General features: G+C 42.5%; 1 protein-coding gene across 2 annotated transcripts in view; it reads right to left on the reverse strand.

Moving 5' to 3' along the window:
• rgs12b (regulator of G protein signaling 12b) overlaps window positions 1–20,227 on the reverse strand; it is a 53,665-nt gene that overhangs the window by 13,966 nt on the left and 19,472 nt on the right. For both annotated transcript variants that reach the window (XM_058076452.2, XM_058076611.2), the window contains exon 6: window positions 2,918–2,939. In XM_058076452.2, coding sequence (XP_057932435.2) covers window positions 2,918–2,939 — 22 coding nt within the window. The remainder of the gene's footprint in view (window positions 1–2,917; window positions 2,940–20,227) is intronic.

Genomic DNA, 20,227 nt, shown 5'->3' on the forward strand with positions numbered 1-20,227 from the left:
ACCTAAAAACTGTGGTGAGACCAGCCATGTTGTTTGGTCTAGAGACAGTGCCACTGAGGAAAAGACAGGAAGCTGAACTGTAGGTAGTAGAAATGAGGATGCTGAGGTTCTCAGTGGGAGTGACCAGGATGGATAGGATCAGGACCGAGTACATCAGAGGGACATTACATGTTAGAGGCCTTGGAGATAAAGTCAGAGAGACCAGACTGAGATGGTTGTGACATGTCCAGAGGAGAGATAGTGAATATATTGGTTCTCAGTGGGAGTGACCAGGATGGATAGGATCAGGAAGAAGTACATCAGAGGGACATTACATGTTAGAGGCCTTGGAGATAAAGTCAGAGAGACCAGACTGAGATGGTTGTGACATGTCCAGAGGAGAGATAGTGAATATATTGGTTCTCAGTGGGAGTGACCAGGATGGATAGGATCAGGAAGGAGTACATCAGAGGGACATTACATGTTAGAGGCCTTGGAGATAAAGTCAGAGAGACCAGACTGAGATGGTTGTGACATGTCCAGAGGAGAGATAGTGAATATATTGGTTCTCAGTGGGAGTGACCAGGATGGACAGGATCAGGAAGAAGTACATCAGAGGGACATTACATGTTAGAGGCCTTGGAGATAGAGTCAGAGAGACCAGACTGAGATGGTTGGGACATGTCCAGAGGAGAGATAGTGAATATATTGGTTCTCAGTGGGAGTGACCAGGATGGATAGGATCAGGAAGGAGTACATCAGAGGGACATTACATGTTAGAGGCCTTGGAGATAAAGTCAGAGAGACCAGACTGAGATGGTTGTGACATGTCCAGAGGAGAGATAGTGAGTATATTGGTTCTCAGTGGGAGTGACCAGGATGGACAGGATCAGGAACATGTACATCAGAGGGACATTACATGTTAGAGGCCTTGGAGATAAAGTCAGAGAGACCAGACTGAGATGGTTGGGACATGTCCAGAGGAGAGATAGTGAATATATCGGTAGAAGGATGTTGCCAGGTAGGAGGCGTAGAGGAAGACCAAAGAGGAGGTTTATGGATGTAGTGAAGGAGGACATGAGGGTAGTTGGTGTGAGAGAGACAGATGTAGGATGGAGGAGATTGATTTGCTGTGGTGACCCCTGAAGGCAAAAGTCAAAAGAAAAAGAAGAAGAAGAAAGAAGAGCACTCTTGATATGAAATAACACCCCTATGGTCACCTTTACATCCGTATTACCCAATATAGTAGATACAATAACGGAAAATAAATAATTTAACTTGTGTGTGTTAAAATAAATGTGTTCTGGACATGTGGACTTGTGGAAGTGATGTTGGGGGTAGTCCATGTTAGCATGTATTTACCTTCCTCAACCTTTGTTTATGTTCACGACTTCGCTTCTGAGCATTGTGAGCGTACTTCCAGTGGCGTCTATTGAAGCATCAATGCATTGAAAATATGAAATGTATGTAAATGACGGAAGCGTGGAAGCAAGAGCGAGTCAGAAGCAGAGCTTAATGTCAGACTGACAGCGACATTGACGCAATCGACCCCAACTACCTTAGCGATCTAACCGTAGCTTGCGATCAACGTAATGGGGACCCCTGACTTAGGGGCTTGTCCACAAGGAAACGTTCAGGTCAAAAAGGATAGTAACAAGGGTATAATTGAGCGGACATACTCCGAAACGTCTGCATGCCTTTTGTCTCTATTGTCACCTCCCAACTCCTCCTTTTATCTCCCATCTGTTGTGACAGGGAGGTGTCGAAGCACTATTAGAATAGTCCACAATCAGTGCCTTTGTTTGTCTTGCCACATGTTGAGCAACATCAGTTGAGTGGAAAACAACTACTATATTTACCGGACTGTAAGTAGCACCTTTTTTCATAGGTTGGCTGTTCCTGCGACTTATACTCCAGAGCGAGTTATAAATGGGAAAAAAAAAAAAAAAATATATATATATATATATATATATATATTATATATAAGAGGGCGCTCTACCCTACTCCTGAACAATTCAATATTTAAACAGTACACGTTAGCTTACAAAGACAACTGAGAACAACAGAACACAAAAGAAAATCCTATTCTGCAGACTACAAGCTGCAAGTAGTGAAATTTGCATCGGGCGGCACGGAAGTCGAGTATTTAGCGCGCAGACCTCACAGCTAGGAGACCAGGGTTCAATTCCACCCTCGGCCATCTCTGTGTGGAGTTTGCATGTTCTCCCCGTGCATGCGTGGGTTTTCTCCGGGTACTCCGGTTTCCTCCCACATTCCAACAAACATGCTAGGTTAATCGGCGACTCCAAATTGTCCATAGGTATGAATGTGAGTGTGAATGGTTGTTTGTCTATATGTGCCCTGTGATTGGCTGGCCACCAGTCCAGGGTGTACCCTGCCTCTCAACCGAAGACAGCTGGGATAGGCTCCAGCACCCCCCGCGACCCTCGTGAAAGCGGTAGAAAATGAATGAATGAAACAATAATCGAGCGGAGGCTTTACAAAGAAGAAGAAAACAAAAACAAAAACAAAAAAACAAACTAGTTACTACTGTACTTAAAACTGTTTGTTATGTTACATAAACACTGGAAAGCTTTTCTGTTCATGTTTATTGTTTAATGTTCATGTTATCTATTCTTTTATTAATGTTAGAACTTGCCTTCCAAGATGATGTAATGTAAGTTTTGGTCAAGTAGTTTGTAAAATAAATGTGATTTATATTCCAGTGCGTTTTTTTTTTCTACCCAATTATGCATTTTTGGCTTTGTGCGACTTATAGTCCAGAAAATACGGTATTTAAAAACAATGGGACATACAGCATCACTTCTTATACGTGACAGATATAGCTGGTTCTATATCAGAAAAGTCTGTCCAATCGATACTATATCATGACAACATAGCTTTGAAGTACTTATCGATAGGAAAAACAGCAACTCACCTCCGTCAGAGACTGCGGTGGACTGCAAGAAAGCACAGAGAGACATGGGTTAGGATCTCTCGTCATCACTGATAAGATGACACACTCTCCAACTCGTGCTCATTCACTGGTGTGAAGACCAACTGGCATTCGGCCACACTTGTGACCGCACATTTAACAGGATTTGACACATCGTGATACACTCGGGTGGGTGGAATCATCTGCGGAATCATCTGTGAACTGGATGTGCCTGCTCTGCAAGAACACCTCCCTGAAGGGGCGGGGCTAAGTCTGTCTGTGTGTGTTTAGACTTCTTTACATTGAAGTGGGATTTAAAAGCATTTGCATGTCTGACCAATTACAGAGATAAGGATAAAAACAAACGAGTAATGTTTGCCACTCACAGAAATAGACAATTATCAATCAATAAGGTTGGAAGTCAATCATGGAGCTAAGAATTAGAATCCAAATTCTATTTCCCCGATAATATTACAGTAAAGCAGAGAAAATTACTTAGATAAATTCCGCCATTTTTCATGGATACAACGGATATATAATACAACTTTTTAGGGTTCAATAGGAGCCATATGAAGCAGAAGTGGAGGTAGCAGAGATGCGGATGCTGTGGTTCTCATTGGGAGTGACCAGGATGGATAGGATCAGAGGGACATTACATGTTAGAGGCCTTGGAGAGGCCAGACTGAGATGGTTGGGTCCAGAGGAGAGATAGTGAATATATTGGTAGAAGGATGCTGCCAGGTAGGAGGCGTCGAGGAAGACCAAAGATGAGGTTTATGGATGTAGTGAAGGAGGACATGAGGGTAGTTTGTGTTAGAGAGACAGATGCAGAAGACTGATTTGCTGTGGCGACCGAAAATAGAAAGAAGAACATGAGCCATACGTTCCATAGGGTTTCAAGCACCCTTAAAAGTTGGCGTGTTCACAGGTCTCGGTTCTGTCTGAACGACACCGAATGGGAAGATGAAGTCTAGCTGCAAATTTTCCAGCTTTTGATGTCGTGTCACAAAGGTGCCTGTGTGAAAAGCATATCTTATCCGTATCCAATGCCAGGACTGGAGTCTGAAAATGAATACCTGACACTCCCACCCTGTTGCGTTGGAAGTTTTTTGACGTCACGGCAGATGCTGTGTCATCATGCATATGATTAGCGGATTGCTTCATTCTGTCACTTGGAATGTGCACAACACTTTGCTGGGTTCCGTGTGAAATGCACAAGCATGAATGTCAAATCCAGTGAAAAATGACTAAGAAATGTATTGGACAGAATACAACCACAGAGGGCCTTTCTTGCTCAGGTTCCTATTTTAATGAGTATGACAAACAGAATTGAAAACATGTTTATAATGACATGCACAAATAGCAGAAAATACAAAAAAAGTTCATGTAAATTCCAAGAAATGTTGATGTAATATTTCATTTAAAGTGATGAATTTAGATAAAATCTTGTCCATATGAGTCATGACCACTTTTTACAGTAAGCATCTGTGGGTCGCTCCACTTGGGAGTGGATAGTTTTGCTCATCGAGGTGACGTTGGATAAAATTCTTCCACTTGGAAAGTCTTCCTTGACACTAGTTCATCACAAGAATTACTGTAAAAAATGACCACTTTGAGTCAGATCACATTCCAAATCCGCTCAAACATGAATAAATACTTATTACCATTTGAGAGAAATTAAAACTGTGTTGATCAGGAGTCTGATGTTAAACAGACCTAGCCTAAGAGTTCATCACTGGTCTTTTTCACAGACCTCCTGAAAAGTTCTGGCCCAGTAGTTAAGACATTTAGACAGACTGGCTGTCCAAGTAACACACAAAGAAAAAAAAAACAACAAAAAAAGAGATTTTCTGGAGCGTATTTCATCGTGTTTTCCATTCTTGTCTGACTCTGTTTAATTGCTCACCATAGGAACTAAAAATAAATAAAGTATTTGAACGAATTAATAAATAACACGGTGGACGTCGGGGTTAGCATGTTGACCACACAGTCTGGGTTCATAGCTTTGTTTGGGCATCCCTCTATGGAATTTGCATGTACTCCGGCTTCTTCCCACATTCCAAACATACACTTCATCAGGGGTCTCAAACACGCGGCCCGCGGGCCAAATGTGGCCCGCCGGACACTAGTTTGAGGCCCCCGCCTTGATATGAAAGTTTAATGTTGTTTGATATGGATGCTGTATGGTATCGTGTTAAAGGTTAAATAACTGCTAATAGTTATCCTCCCTATCCGTGTGGAAGTGGTAATTTTTTGGCTATTTAAGTTTCAAGGAAATAACTTGAAGGCTACCGTTTAGGTCGCTAGCTCTCTAGTTTGCGAGTTAGCATGTGTCTCAAGACCCCGCAGTTGTCAGTCAGTGCGGATATCTGCTTATTTGCATATAAGCCGCTTTCATTCACTTGTGTGTATTGTGTGTACTTGTGTGAGGACTACACTGTTTACCTTTAACGGCACCCTCGCTTGTACCCTTGTACACTTGTACGACCTACACTAATGCAACAATGGTGTTTAGCACTAAATTAGCTAATTAATCAATCGGAGTTGAGCTATTTCGGACCCGGCCAGCCCCCATTTTCCGTTTTCGCATGTCTTTATCCCAATGCACAAAGCAAGGATCATAAATGATTGGATCGGTTTGATATGGAATACTCTTAATAAAATCATAATAGCTCATATTGAACAAATCAATCTATTAAACTGACCTACTGGTGAATATACATTACATGCTGATCTGATTAAGCTCCATGTTGTCCTGCAGGCTTGGCTATATATATATATATATATATATGTGTGTGTGTGTGCGTAATGACTGTATTTATTTATTTTAAATGGCCTTTGGAAGAGCAGAGGTGGTTTCCCGTATGTGAAAAGACATTTGATATGACTTAATGGTAGTTGACTGTGGTCAAAGTTCCACATAGAACAGATGAAAAACCTCAGTATGGATACTTGATCCCGTTGCTGATTTGAGAACATTGCACACACATTCCAGTGGCCTGTGCTTTGTGTATAATACGTGTGTGTGTTTTGTATAGATGCATATGTAAAAGCAGCCTGTTTTATGTAGGCCGCATTCACGCCCCCCCCCCCCCCGAATTCAACTGCAGTGTGATCACTTCCAGACTTTCCCTGCGGTGTAGCGGTTTGGCCCCTAGTCGAGGCCCCACATCTTCTCACATTCTCTCGTTTCTTCCCTCTCTTCTCCATGACCCTTTTCCATGCTCCGTGCTTTGTCTCCGCTTTCCCTCAATACTGAGTATTCACAAACACTAATTATCACCTCACTTTATGCACTTCTCTATTAGCACATTGCCGTCATTATTTCCTCCCTGTTTCTATCTTTCCTCCGCCTCCAGCAGCATCTTCCCTGCAGCACACACATCCCAGACATGGGATCAAACTTTGATACAGAGTATACAAACCCAACAAAAAGATGATGTCCGCTCTTTCCCTTGATAGTAGTACTGAGTATTATTGATGGCATGGCATTAGACCCATTGTACAGTATGTTGATGTTATTCGTCAATGTTCCTTTTGCCGCCCACGGGACAATTCTGTTACACTTCAGTAAAAATGAACTACGGTGCTTTTGTTGGGCTTGTGAAGTTTGTTATGTCAAGTGTGAATGGTATCATCCAAATCCTGGTATGCACTAAAAAAAAAAAAAGCTGGGACCACTTGGAGTTGGTCTTGGTCTGCTTTCAAGGAAACTTTGGTGAATGTGAACACTGCATGAATCGAAGACATGTTTAAAAAAAAAAAAAAAAAACCTAAAAAGAAACGTATTCAACCAATTTATGTTTGGAATATTAAAGTTTTGTCAAGTAATACATTATCAAGTAAGATGTTTTGTCAAGCATTCATTTTCTACCACTTATCCTCATAAGGGTCACAGGGGTGCTGGAGCCTATCCCAGCTTACAGCCTGGACTGGTCGCCAGCCAATCACAGGGCACATATAGACAAACAACCATTCACACTCACATTCATACCTATGGACAATTTGGAGTCGCTAATTAACCTAGCATGTTTTTTGGAATGTGGGAGGAAACCGGAGTACCCGGAGAAAACCCACTCATGCAAGAGGAGAACATGCAAACTCCACACAGAGATGGCTGAGGGTGGAATCGAACTCGGGTCTCCTAGCTGTGGGGCCTGCATGCTAACCACTCAAGCATTATAAGCACTAATGCGCAGTAATTTCGACATGTTTATGTAATTTTAGTGCTTACTACTGTACAATACTGTGAGCATCCATCCATTTTCTAGGGCAGGGGTCAGCAACCTGCGGCTCCAGAGCCGCATGTGGCTCTTCAGCCTCTTTATTGTGGCTCCCTATGCGATGCTTGAATATTTTTAACACCCGAGTGGAGAAAATGCACGTCTTTTGTAATGAGTTTTAAAAAATCCAACTTTGTCTGAGACCATGAATGCATCCTGAGTGAGTTCTGACTGCTATCCAGTTCAGTACATGAAGAAAAACAAGTAATACTTACCTACAAATCTAAAAAATAAATTCGAGATAATTTAAAAACAGCGACATGGGAACTTGTTTTTACGTTTACAGTAGTTTACACATACATTTATGTACGTTTATCTCCAAAACTAGCAAGAGTACTCCAACTCGTCTTTTCTTATCTGAACTACTTTGATACCCCCAAATTCCCTCCAATGTTGTTTTAAACATACTATATGTTTTGCGGCTCCAGGCTATTTTTCTTCAGTGGGCATTGGGTAAAATGGCTCTTTTCATAGTAAAGGTTGCCGACCCCTGTTCTAGGGTCATGGGCATGCTGGAGCCTATCCCAGCTGTCTTTTGGGCGAGAGGCGGGGTACACTCTGGGCTGCATGTTTTTGGAATGTGGAAGGAAACCGGGCCAGCCAATCCCAGGGCACATATAGACAAACAACCATTCACACTCACATTCATACCTATGGACAATTTGGAGTCGCCAATTAACCTAGCATGTTTTTTGGAATGTGGGAGGAAACCGGAGTACCCGGAGAAAACCCACGCACACACGGGGACAACACACACTCCACACACGTCTCCTAGCTGTGTGGCCTGCGTGCTAACCACTCGTCCACCATGCAGCCCCTACTGTGAACATCACATTCCTGAAAAGAAAAGCCGGAATACTCCATCAAAATAAGCATTGCAAATGTTTTTCTGCATGGACCACCAGAGAGGTTGTCATGGCAATGACATGATGCTAGTCTGCTCAAGACAAGCCAACTATAAGCATGTTCGCCTACATTCTCTGTTTGCTATGAAGTTAGTTCACTGCATGTTTGCATGCATGTGTCGGGCCTCTGTGTATGTTTGTATGCATACAGGGAGTGGTTCTTCACCTTGTGTGTTGCTGTGTTGCTCCCAAGTGATTTATTAGCTGCGAGCTGCGTGAAGGGGAAGGCTTACATCATCTGTTATGAACCCAGAATGTTGGGGTTAACAATTTATAGCCATCTGTTCTGTATTCATAATAGTTTTACGTGTACAGCCATCAAACGTTATTTAAACAAACTGAATCTTCCGAAACGTCTGCGCATAGGCATAAAGTTTGACACTGACTGCTGGAAAAATGGGATCTGTTTTATCGAATGAGACACAAAGCAGGCAGTGACACTTTAGTGGGTGCATAAAACATGTCTATCCGTGCGACAAACTCTGAGGGATAACATATGCACTCAGCGCTCACAAAGACAAGACTGTTTGTACCAGGAACCTATTCTTGGCTCCGTCATGGCAGCGGCAACAGCCACCCTTGGTCCGGAATGGGAGACACAGCAAAGTATAAGAGGAAGTAAAGGATTCTGGAGAAAACTGAAATACAGACAAACAATTGTTTGTTTTTACAACACCTAAAATGGCTGGAAAATGAATGACTGACATACACATTGTGCTTTTAGGCCACTCGGAATTCACCAAATACGACACACTCACACTTGCAACTGAAGAGGAAGCTGTTGCACAACGCTTTGAATGTGTGTGCCTGAGTGTTTACTTTTGAATATGAGGTGAATAGTGGCGACTATTGAGAGGACCTGAGATATCCTGCCAGCTCTTAAAACTGCTAAGTCCATGTAGGAAAAGTCAAATGAAAATAGGATTTTCAACCACTGTGCCGCGGCACACTAGTGTGCCTTGAGAAATTGTCAGGTGTGCCGTGAGGAATTATCCAATATCACTTTTTATAATTAACATTTATTAATCATCATTTGCAAATATTATGTCAATATCCACGTATACGTGGACCCAAATATTCCAATTGCATTTGGTTTATTTGCTCAAATGGAAAGAATTTAACCTTTGTATACGCCTCATTCCGAAAGAATAGTGCCAATCCCAATGAATATATAATCGGATTAACAGGGGTGGAATATTCCTTTCCCCAATCCGACTGAGGTATCTTGTAGCCGCTCAAACGGAAAGTTGTCAGGGTGCGTTCTTCTTCTTCTGTACTTTATTGGCGGTTGGCAAGCAGCTTTCGTGTGCATTAGCGCCATCTGTGGAACAGAATCTAAACCCTTCTATACGCCATTCATAAGTCCATAAGTCAAAAGAAAATATATATCTATATAAAACATGTACCCAGTTGAATTATAAAATATTAACAAGCTTGAATTTGATCCTTTTCCTGGTTAAATTTATCATATCGCATGCTCAGATATGACGTAACACGCAGCTCCAGACGTTCTTCAGTTTTAAAAATGGAGGCCAGCAATCGGCACTGGACTGATACGGAAAGTTTGTTTTTGATCCAAACTAAATTTCAAGACTGGACAAACGAAAAACTGGCAATACGGAATTATTCCAACAAGTTATTCCAAAGAACAACTCGGGGAAGTCGGTATCACGTGATGTTGGTGTTTACGTTTTACTGGGCATGCCCCATTGACTATTCTGGTTGATTATAGCGACGCATGTAGACAAGAGATTGGAATATTCCTTTCCATGTATACCATTGTTTCCGGAAAAGTCATTGGGAAAGAGAAAAACTCCTCATGTAAACATGGCTACTGTGGAGTGTCCGTGGTGTAAAGACTAGCAGAGGAATGTAATATCGGTCCGTGTGGCAACACCTAGCTCCTTCCTCCTATGGACTTAGTGATGTTTTCCAATGGGGCGGCATGGCGGACTAGTGGTTAGCACGCAGACCTCACAAGTAGGAGACCAGGGTTCAATTCCACCCTCGGCCATCTCTGTGTGGAGTTTGCATGTTCTCCCCGTGCATGCGTGGGTTTTCTCCGGGTACTCCGGTTTCCTCCCACATTCCAAAAACATGCTAGGTTAATTGACGACTCCAAATTGTCCATAGGTATGAATGTGAGTGTGAATGGTTGTTTGTCTATATGTGCCCTGTGATTGGCTGGCGACCGAAGACAGCTGGGATAGGTTCCAGCACCCCCCGCGACCCTTGTGAGGATAAGAATGAATGTTTTCCAATGCAAAAAAACGTGCCGTGGCTCAAAAAAGGTTGAAAAAACTGCTCTAAACGACCCAAAATGGAGGCTCTGCAGGTGTGCGCTTGAATGTGGAAACTCCCGTTCTGATTTGGGATGTGTTTGCAAGAATCACAAATATGAGGTTTGGGAAAGCTAGCTGGAATGCCGAGCAAGGTTGAAACACTTTCTAATGAATCACTAACTGTCAAAAGAAAGGAATGAGGTTGATGTTTGTTTCCCAACATGTGAGTCACACATCAGATGTGACTCAAAAAGGCCAAGCGTTATTTGGCCCCTTGCTTTGACTTAAAGGCACTTCAATCAAACACGAAACATCAACCGTCAAAACACTAAATGTAATAATCCTGGAAGAACTGAAGGCATAGAAAAGGCTCATCTTTTCGTTGTCTTCTACAATGCGCACACATACACACATATACTATACACGCTTATGACACGGTCACGCTGACGTACACCTTGGGTGGTGTGTACAAATCATATGACTCACAGTGGCGAGACATTCTTTTTGTCTTAGTGTCTATTTGTTGTCATTTCTGGCCAATGTCTCCAAGCTTGTCTGCTTCTCCTGCTCAAGCCAACACACATCTGGCTTTGGAGAGAAAGAGAAACAGCCTGGAGCCTCATCCTGTTCTTAGTTTTTAGTGTCACTTCACCGAGTCTGCTACTTCTGTCCAACCTTTGTTTCATGTTATGTTCGACGTGGTTCTTTCACAAATGATTTTCTTTGCCATAATTTGTTTTCATTTGTGTTTCATTTCTTTTCTATAGACACTTTCCCTACTCTCATTCCTGTTTTCTCTTTCTGCATGTTATGAAAGTTAAGCGTTCCTTGTCACTGCTCTTAATCAGTTCATTATTGAGTCAATCAGCGGTCCAACCCCCCCCCCCCCCCCTAGCTTTTTCAAAAGCCATTCCTCTCATACTGGCCATTTTTGATCATTTAACTGATACATCAAGGCACACAGAATAGTGTCCTAGGGCGATATCAACATTCATTTTCTACCACTTATCCTCACGAGGGTCACGGGGGTGCTGGAGCCTATCCCAGCTGTCTTTGGGTGAGAAGCGAGATACACCCTGGACTGGTCGCCAGCCAAATCACAGGGCACATATAGACAAACAACCATTCACACTCACATTCATACCTATGGACAATTTGGAGAACATGCAAACTCCACACAGAGCTGGCCGAGGGTGGAATTGAACCCTGGTCTCCTAGCTGTGAGGTCTGCGTGCTAACCACTAGGCTGCCGTACCGAACTGGACTTTTTTCAACCAAAAATATTCATTAATTCATTTTCTACCGCTTTTTCCTCACGAGGGTCGCGGGGGTGCTGGAGCCTATCCCAGCTGTCTTCGGGTACACCCTGGACTGGTGGCCAGCCAATCACAGGGCACATAGTATAGACAAACAACCATTCACACTCACATTCATACCTATGGACAATTTGGAGAACATGCAAACTCCACACAGAGCTGGCCGAGGGTGGAATTGAACCCTGGTCTCCTAGCTGTGAGGTCTGCGTGCTAACCACTAGGCTGCCGTACCGAACTGGACTTTTTTCAACCAAAAATATTCATTCATTCATTTTCTACCGCTTTTTCCTCACGAGGGTCGCGGGGGTGCTGGAGCCTATCCCAGCTGTCTTCGGGTACACCCTGGACTGGTGGCCAGCCAATCACAGGGCACATAGTATAGACAAACAACCATTCACACTCACATTCATACCTATGGACAATTTGGAGTCGCTAATTAACCTAGCATGTTTTTGGAATGTGGGAGGAAACCGGAGTACCCGGAGAAAACCCACGCATGCACGGGGAGAACATGCAAACCGAGGGTGGAATTGAATTGAACCCCTGGTCTCCTAGCTGTGAGGTCCGAGTGCTAACCACTCGACCTGCATCAAACATGATCTCTTCAATTGTGGAGTTGCATCATCACCTCTTTGTGCCTCTTGTGCAAAAAAAACAAACAAACATAAAAGACGTATAAATATATTTTTGATAACGAATGAGTTAATTACCAGTGAATCTGAACTCTTCCACTTCTTGGTTAATGACTGTATATGTTGCCGAATGTGTGGGGACAGTTTGGGGACGGCCCTTTTTCTGTTTGATCTGTGAGTCCGGACCTCAGTCGCATCTTTGGGATGAACCAGAATCGAGAGCAGCAGTCACAACATCAGGGAGCACAAAATTCCCCGCACACTCGGAATCTTGCAGCAAGTCTTCCAAGAGGTGTGACAGTTCTTAGAGTAGCAACAAAGAGCTCAGCTCCACATTTGTGTTTGCAGTTTGATTCCCTGTAACGCATTCAGCCTGCACCCTGACCGGAGCTTGAACCTGCATCCCCAAAAAAGGATTTATAAGACATCATGGAAGGGACTTTACCAGCATGCTTATGGCTGAACCGTTACACATATAATGTATCCTGGTATGCAAATCTGCTTTTCTCTCATCATCCACTTACATGTATTTCATTTTGAAAACAATTATACAGCTAATGATAAACAATGTGAATGGAATCGAACTACAATAAATACATAAAACTGCAATACTCACTGTATGGAAATTCCAGACCCGCTTAAAGGAGAGCCTCTTCCTCAAGCTCATCCTGGTGACTGCTGACTGACTTCAGCTACATGTTGCTCACCAAAACACACATCAGACTCACACTCGCACACAGATGAATGCCCCCGACACCCACTGAGCGTCTTCTGGAGCTATTTAGGACAGGAAACCCATGCAGACAGCTGACATGGATGAAGCGGGGGGGGGGGGGGGGCTGTGCACATCTGTCACACACATGCAGAGCTAACTATAAGCTAAAGCTGAAAGAAGTAAAGCCAAAACTCCGTGCAAGCACACTGATTTTCTCTGATTGCATCTTAACTAATGCGGGAACACTCACACACACACTGACTGGGAAGTTCCATTCCTTAGCAAGCCTTGTCACACACACACACACACACACACACACATATAAATGGGCTGTTTCCATAGAGACACGCCCCGCTGAGGAGGGGGAGGGATCAAAGGTCAGTCCGCCAATCATGTTCCAGCACAGCCCTCTCCTCTCCCGGCTTTTCCTATAACTTCACATTTCAAATCATTCAAAATTCCGGCTTCCCATCCAAAACAAAACATTACTAATTAACCGCTGCGTGTTTTTAAATTTGGATTTAATTGAAAAACCTTCTTTGACCCCCCTTTCTAGTGGGGGCGTTTCCTTGATCCTCAGTTTTTCCTTTTAATTGTGGTACAGTAAAGTCTCGTTATATCGATATAACCGGACTATCCATATATCCGATCCTGCGCCGAACTGCATTAAAAGTGGGCGGATCTTTGATATGGCATGTAATTTTCTCCTTGAGTTCATGGATTGCGTATCTAGCATGCTTTTGTACTACAATACATTTTGTACTACAGTAAATAAAAATAAACTTACGCTGTAGTGATTACCGGTTACCGGGACATAATTCACCCCGGAACTATCGATAGGGAAGGTGTTGCCACCCGGAGGGGTAGGCGCGAGGGACGGGTGTTTTCCGCTGTGTGTGCTGCACTCTGGTGGTGGAAGTGTGAAAAATAAAGTTGACTGGAAGCAGCCGTTCGCCGTGTTCTTTTTTGGTATTGAAATCCTTAAGCAAAGATTGATTTAAGCTGCTTTTGTATCGATATAAGCAGACCAAATTGGCTGGCGGGAGATGAAAAGGGCATCGTAGTAACCGGATTATCATAATAACCGTGTATCGTACTAACGGAGCTAATTATATCATAAAAGACTAGAAATTTGCCGGGAAATGAAATAGTATCGTAATAAGTAGTAATTCGTTTTAACCGATATCGATATAACGAGACTTTACTGTAATTGTTTTTAATTCTGTTCAGCACTTTGTGTTGCATGTCTTTGCAGGAAAAGTGCTCTACAAATAAAGTTGATTTGATTCGATCTGCCATCCACAACATATCTGACACACCAATATAAACACCCTCTGAAGACATATTTCACAGACACCGTGCCAGGCACCCCAAATAACCAAACGCATCCAAAAGGCGATACACCCTCTAATGCTCTTTTCAGCATCGCCAGCTTTTTCAATTTCTGAAACCGGAACACTGTGGCATGCTATTGATGAAGTTAACCTTCCACATCCCTGTATCATAGCAACATCAGGGATGGCTGCAGCATGCAAGCCCACACCACTGCCACCACCCCATGCACACACAGAGGCGAAGCATACTGCCACAGTCACATGACACATGCTTCTAGTGATACCAAAAGGACCAGCCCACCCTCTCCTCTTAGCACTGTCATTACTATATCCCCACGCGTGTGCGGTATTGCAGTTGAAACTGGCTAAATCCACATCCTGATGAGACGACAAGGTTTCTTCATTCCATCCCAAGGTTGAATCGGAGTCAATAGGTTATTTAATACAGTGGAACCTCGGTTAGCATACGTCCCTGTTTGCGTATTTTTCAGTTTAAGTTGAAAATGTATGCAAACATTTTGCATTGGTTTTGTGTGGATTTTTCGGTTAATGTACAATACGGTCCAACTGTGTTCATAATGTATCGCAAAACATTGCTGTTGGCATGGAAACTGGAACCGGGAGTCAATGGCTGCGTTTGATAGAAAGTCCTGCAGTCGACAAGGCCAGTAGCCGACCTGGTCAACGAACGGCAACAAAAGTTCGGAAGTTACTCCGGCTGCAACTTGACTTGGGAATTTAGAGGGTTTAGCCTTCCTCAGACTTCCTGGTTTTGTCACGTGTTCTCAAATGTACCCTGACTAAAGTATAACAGACAAACAATATGTGAAATTATAGAAGCAAAGTTATTGTTTTTTTTTAAATTTACTGTGTTTTTACAGGAGAGAGAAGAGTCATTCTTTGTATGCGGAACCTGATATATTAAACAATCGTACTATGAGTAGCTAGTTGGTTCATTTGTACAACACTCTGATCACATTATTTCTTTAATAAATTTATATATAGATATGAGCATCAACCTCTACTATGCTTATATATGTATCATTGTATCGCATATTTCATTTAATGTCATAAAACAATATAGCGGGCGGCACGGCGGTCAAGTGGTTAGCATGCAGACCTCACAGCTAGGAGACCAGGGTTCAATTCCACCCTCGGCCATCTCTGTGTGGAGTTTGCATGTTCTCCCCGTGCATGCGTGGGTTTCCTCCCACATTCCAAAAACATGCTAGGTTAATTAGCGAGTCCAAATTGTCCATAGGTATGAATGTGAGTGTGAATGGTTGTTTGTCTATATGTGCCCTGTGATTGGCTGGCGACCGAAGACAGCTGGGATAGGTTCCAGCACCCCCCGCGACCCTTGTGAGGATAAGAATGAATGTTTTCCAATGCAAAAAAACGTTTGCATGTTCTCCCCGTGCATGCGTGGGTTTTCTCCGGGTACTCCGGTTTCCTCCCACATTCCAAAAACATCCTAGGTTAATTAGCGACTCCAAATTGTCCATAGGTATAAATGTGAGTGTGAATGGTTGTTTGTCTATACGTATGTGCCCTGTGATTGGCTGGCGACCAGTCCAGTGTGTACCCCGCCTCTTGCCCGAAGACAGCTGGGATAGGCTCCAGCACCCCCGCGAGGAAAAAGCGGTAGAAAATGAATGAATGAATGAAAACAATGTAGCCTCCTGCAGAGTATCAAGCTGGAGGACGGGTGAAATGATGCTGAGGTGCAGGCAGCCAAAAGAGGAGAATCAGTGATGGCCATCAGTGATGTTCCATGATGTTACTGATCAGGTGTCAGCTTGTACAAATAAATCAATACTTTCGACTTACAAACAAATCAATATCTTGGGATATAATGGGTCACAAAGGATGGTCTGAATGCAGACTTCAATGGAAGGAGGAGCCTTTGCGGACTTTCTAATTTGGACAGCATTGCGCGGTGCGATGATGTCAAGTAGACAGTAGCTTCTCCTTGCTCCCATGGTCTACAATCAGGCTAAAAGTGACATCATAAATCGTCATTTATATGCACCTTTTATAGCAAAACTATAAAAAAAAGTGTGTTGTGTCAACATTTGTGGGTGTCCGTAATGGATTAATTGGATTTGCATTGTTTCTTATGGGGAAAATTATTTTGGTTAGATTATGTCTCAGATTAAGTCTGATTAATGACACTAACTGAGGTTTCACTGTAATTGTTATTTACACATTAATAAGCATCTGTCAAAAACATGATTGCTTCACAGATTAATTGTGTTTAAATGCTGGTATGAATTAGTGTGAATACATGCATGAGTAAAATGTCACCCTATGCTTCGTATCAAGGTATTCATTGGCTACAAAAGTAGTACTTTATGAATGTTACATAGCATTCAATCAGTGCTGACTCAATTTCACTTCACTCTTAAATATATTTCTGGTGATTTCATTTTTTTTTTTTTTGTCTTGCAGTCACAGAATCAACACAACTTAATATTGCCCTCTGCTGTTAGAAAGATGGTATGGCAGGACAGAAAGCTCAGGTTGCTAAGTTTATTTGCGCTTGATGTTGATTGCTTGATGCACAAAAAGTCACAAAAAGATATGCCGCCATGACAAAATAAGAACAAAATGTGATAATGATAAAGCCCACTTATGTAACAGTACTGCATCTAAGCGTTCAATTTAAAACTGACTGGTTTACGGTTATGCATGTCAATAGTTGGTGAGCAAAAAGGCACAGGCATCAATAAAATGTACAGCAAAAAAATTTTTTACGTATTCTTCTCTTCCGTGCAAAATGAACACACAATGCAGCCACCGACTTATCACATGGCAACATTTCTATCTGCATCCATCTGGTACTTGAAGGGAGACCAAAAAAAAGAGGCACTTGTGTTTATGTGAAAGTGGAGCTGCGTCTGATGTTGTTCCTGCCCTCCTGAGGTGTTTCATGTACAGGAGCAGTGTTGACTCATCATCTGATTCGCCTTCATCTACAGACTCTTGGTCCCAGGGGAAATCACGAGGAGCACACACAGAAGTAATATGTGTGCTTGTCGTTTATCTGTGGGCATCCTATTGTGTGATTGTTCTATTTTTTTTTTTTACAGGATATGAATTGGCGTTTTATAATAGAAGCGGGTTAGGGGGGGGGGGGGGGGTTGCGGCCTGTTGCATGCATGCATGCATGCAGCGTGTCAGAGGTACTACAAAGCTTGCGTTTTCTTATTGCTTTGCTTAGTAATGTTATTTTTTTTATGCTGCTTTCCGCCATAGAGCCGAGGACAACATTAAAAAAAAACATAACATGACATAACAGAAATCTAATTTGACCTGCAATCCAAAATTTAACATGTTCTCTCTTGTTGCCAACATGAATAGACCGACGCCAGATATCAACAGGTTTCCCTTTGATGAAACGTCAACAAAAACTGCATGCTGATTGGTTTTGCACTGGTCACATGACCAGCCATTCCAGAGATGGGCAGTGCAAACTAAACTTTCAATACATTTAGTGAACATAGATGGATTGAACTGACACATAGAAAAAAAAAACAATGAAGTAACCCAGACCCTAATATTGAATTATTACAGAAATATTCATATTGTGTATCGTTCTATGTGACCGTATCTTATTGGATCAGACACACATGTCCACACAGACATACACAAAACAGGGTTACTCACTGGTTCAGAGGTGGTTTCTGAATCCACACTCAAAGTTTGCTGCTCCATGAAGAAAGAGTAATCCTCAACACGACATAAGACAGATCCCCACGGTGCACATTGTCATCGGCTCAATCGGTGTGTGTGTGTTCGCTTGACGGCTTTTAAATGTCCGGACCACTCCAGAATGTCGCTATCGCCGGATTACCCTTTTTTTTCAACTTGCTTGCGCTTTCTCATCTCTCCCCTTCCTCTTCTTGCTCCTCCTCGCTCTATATCGTCTCCCTCGCCCTGCCTCTCTGCACTCACCCTCCTCTTTCTCTGCATTGCCACCCACCCTTGTGTGATTTCTATTCCACCCACACCGTGTGAGACGCACACACACACACACACTAATCAGATGAATGTGGATGCATGGCTATAGAGGGAGACCCCCATCTTGACAGAACACACATACACCCACGTATAGGATCAGCTTTGGTCAATGCCTCACCCTCGGTGCCCTCGCTCTGTCATCTCATTAGTATGCCCCATACACAAGTGACATTCATGACAGAGGGAGCAGAGTGTGTGTGGGGGGGGGGTTGATGGACAGAGTTTGATCTCTCTTGAAGGACTGAATAATGGACAAAGACGTGCACTCAAACAGTCGAGGCGACAGCACAGGTCGCTAAATAATTATAACAGCAGGTAGCTTCCTGATTTGGAGTAGCTCAACAAAGGGTCGAGGAATATATGCATAAATGATATGACTGTTTTTTAACTGTTCAATTTATACATCGTGTCTTTCTTGTAATGACGATAGCAGAAAACGAAGTATCTCACTTCTTCTTTAGTGATAGTGATGAAAGTTGGAGACCACTTTGGTAGAAAATAGCCGAATTCCACAACATGCCTTGACACATACTGGTGATACTCACACACACACACACACACACACACACACACACACACCCTTTCACCACATGGCACAAGGAGGGCCCTGCGGTAAGGAAAATGGGTGATAAACAATCACAAGATTATTTAAAACCAAAAAAAACTATAGTTGAAACACAATGTTGGAATTGTTGCACAAATAGCAAAGTAAAAACACACTGACTTTGGAAAGTAATATGCACTGTACAACAACACAATTACACTACATACATGAGAACATGTATGAACAAAGTAGTAATAAAGTAGTAGTAATAGTATATATACAGTAGAGCAGTGTTTTTTAACCTTTTTTGAGCCACGACACGTTTTTTTTTACATTGGAAAACATCACTAAGTCTATAGGAGGAAGGAGCTAGGTGTTGCCACACGGACCGATATTACATTGCTCTGCCAGTCTTTACACCACGGACACTCCACAGTAGCCATGTTTACATGAGGAGTTTTTCTCTTTCCCAATGACTTTTCCGGAAACAATGGTATACATGGAAAGGAATATTCCAATCTCTTGTCTACATGCGTCGCTATAATCAACCAGAATAGTCAATGGGGCATGCCCAGTAAAACGTAAACACCAACATCACGTGATAGCGACTTCCCCGAGTTGTTCTTTCACTTGTTGGAATAATTCCGTATTGCCAGTTTTTCATTTGTCCAGTCTTGAAATTTAGTTTGAATCAAAAACAAACTTTCCGTATCAGTCCAGTGCCGATTGCTGGCCTCCATTTTTAAAAGTGAAGAACGTCTGGAGCTGCGTGTTACGTCATATCTGAGCATGCGATATGATAAATTTAACCAGGAAAAGGATCAAATTCAAGCTTGCTAATATTTTATAATTCAACTGGGTACATGTTTTATATAGATATATATTTTCTTTTGACTTATGGACTTATGAATGGCGTATAGAAGGGTTTAGATTCTGTTCCACAGATGGCGCTAATGCACACGAAAGCTGCTTGCCAACCGCCAATAAAGTACAGAAGAAGAAGAACGCAAACTGACAACTTTCTGTTTGAGCGGCTACAAGATACCTCAGTCGGATTGGGGAAAGGAATATTCCATCCCTGTTAATCCGATTATATATTCATTGGGATTGGCACTATTCTTTCGGAATGAGGCGTATACAAAGGTTAAATTCTTTCAGTTTGAGCAAATAAACCAAATGCAATTGGAATATTTGGGTCCACGTATACGTGGATATTGACATAATATTTGCAAATGATGATTAATAAATGTTAATTATAAAAAGTGATATTGGATAATTC

This window comes from Doryrhamphus excisus, linkage group LG9 (genome assembly GCF_037039965.1).
Source record: "Doryrhamphus excisus strain RoL-2023G ecotype Guam linkage group LG9, RoL_Dexc_Guam_v1.1, whole genome shotgun sequence".
Classification (NCBI taxonomy): Eukaryota; Metazoa; Chordata; class Actinopteri; order Syngnathiformes; family Syngnathidae; genus Doryrhamphus; species Doryrhamphus excisus.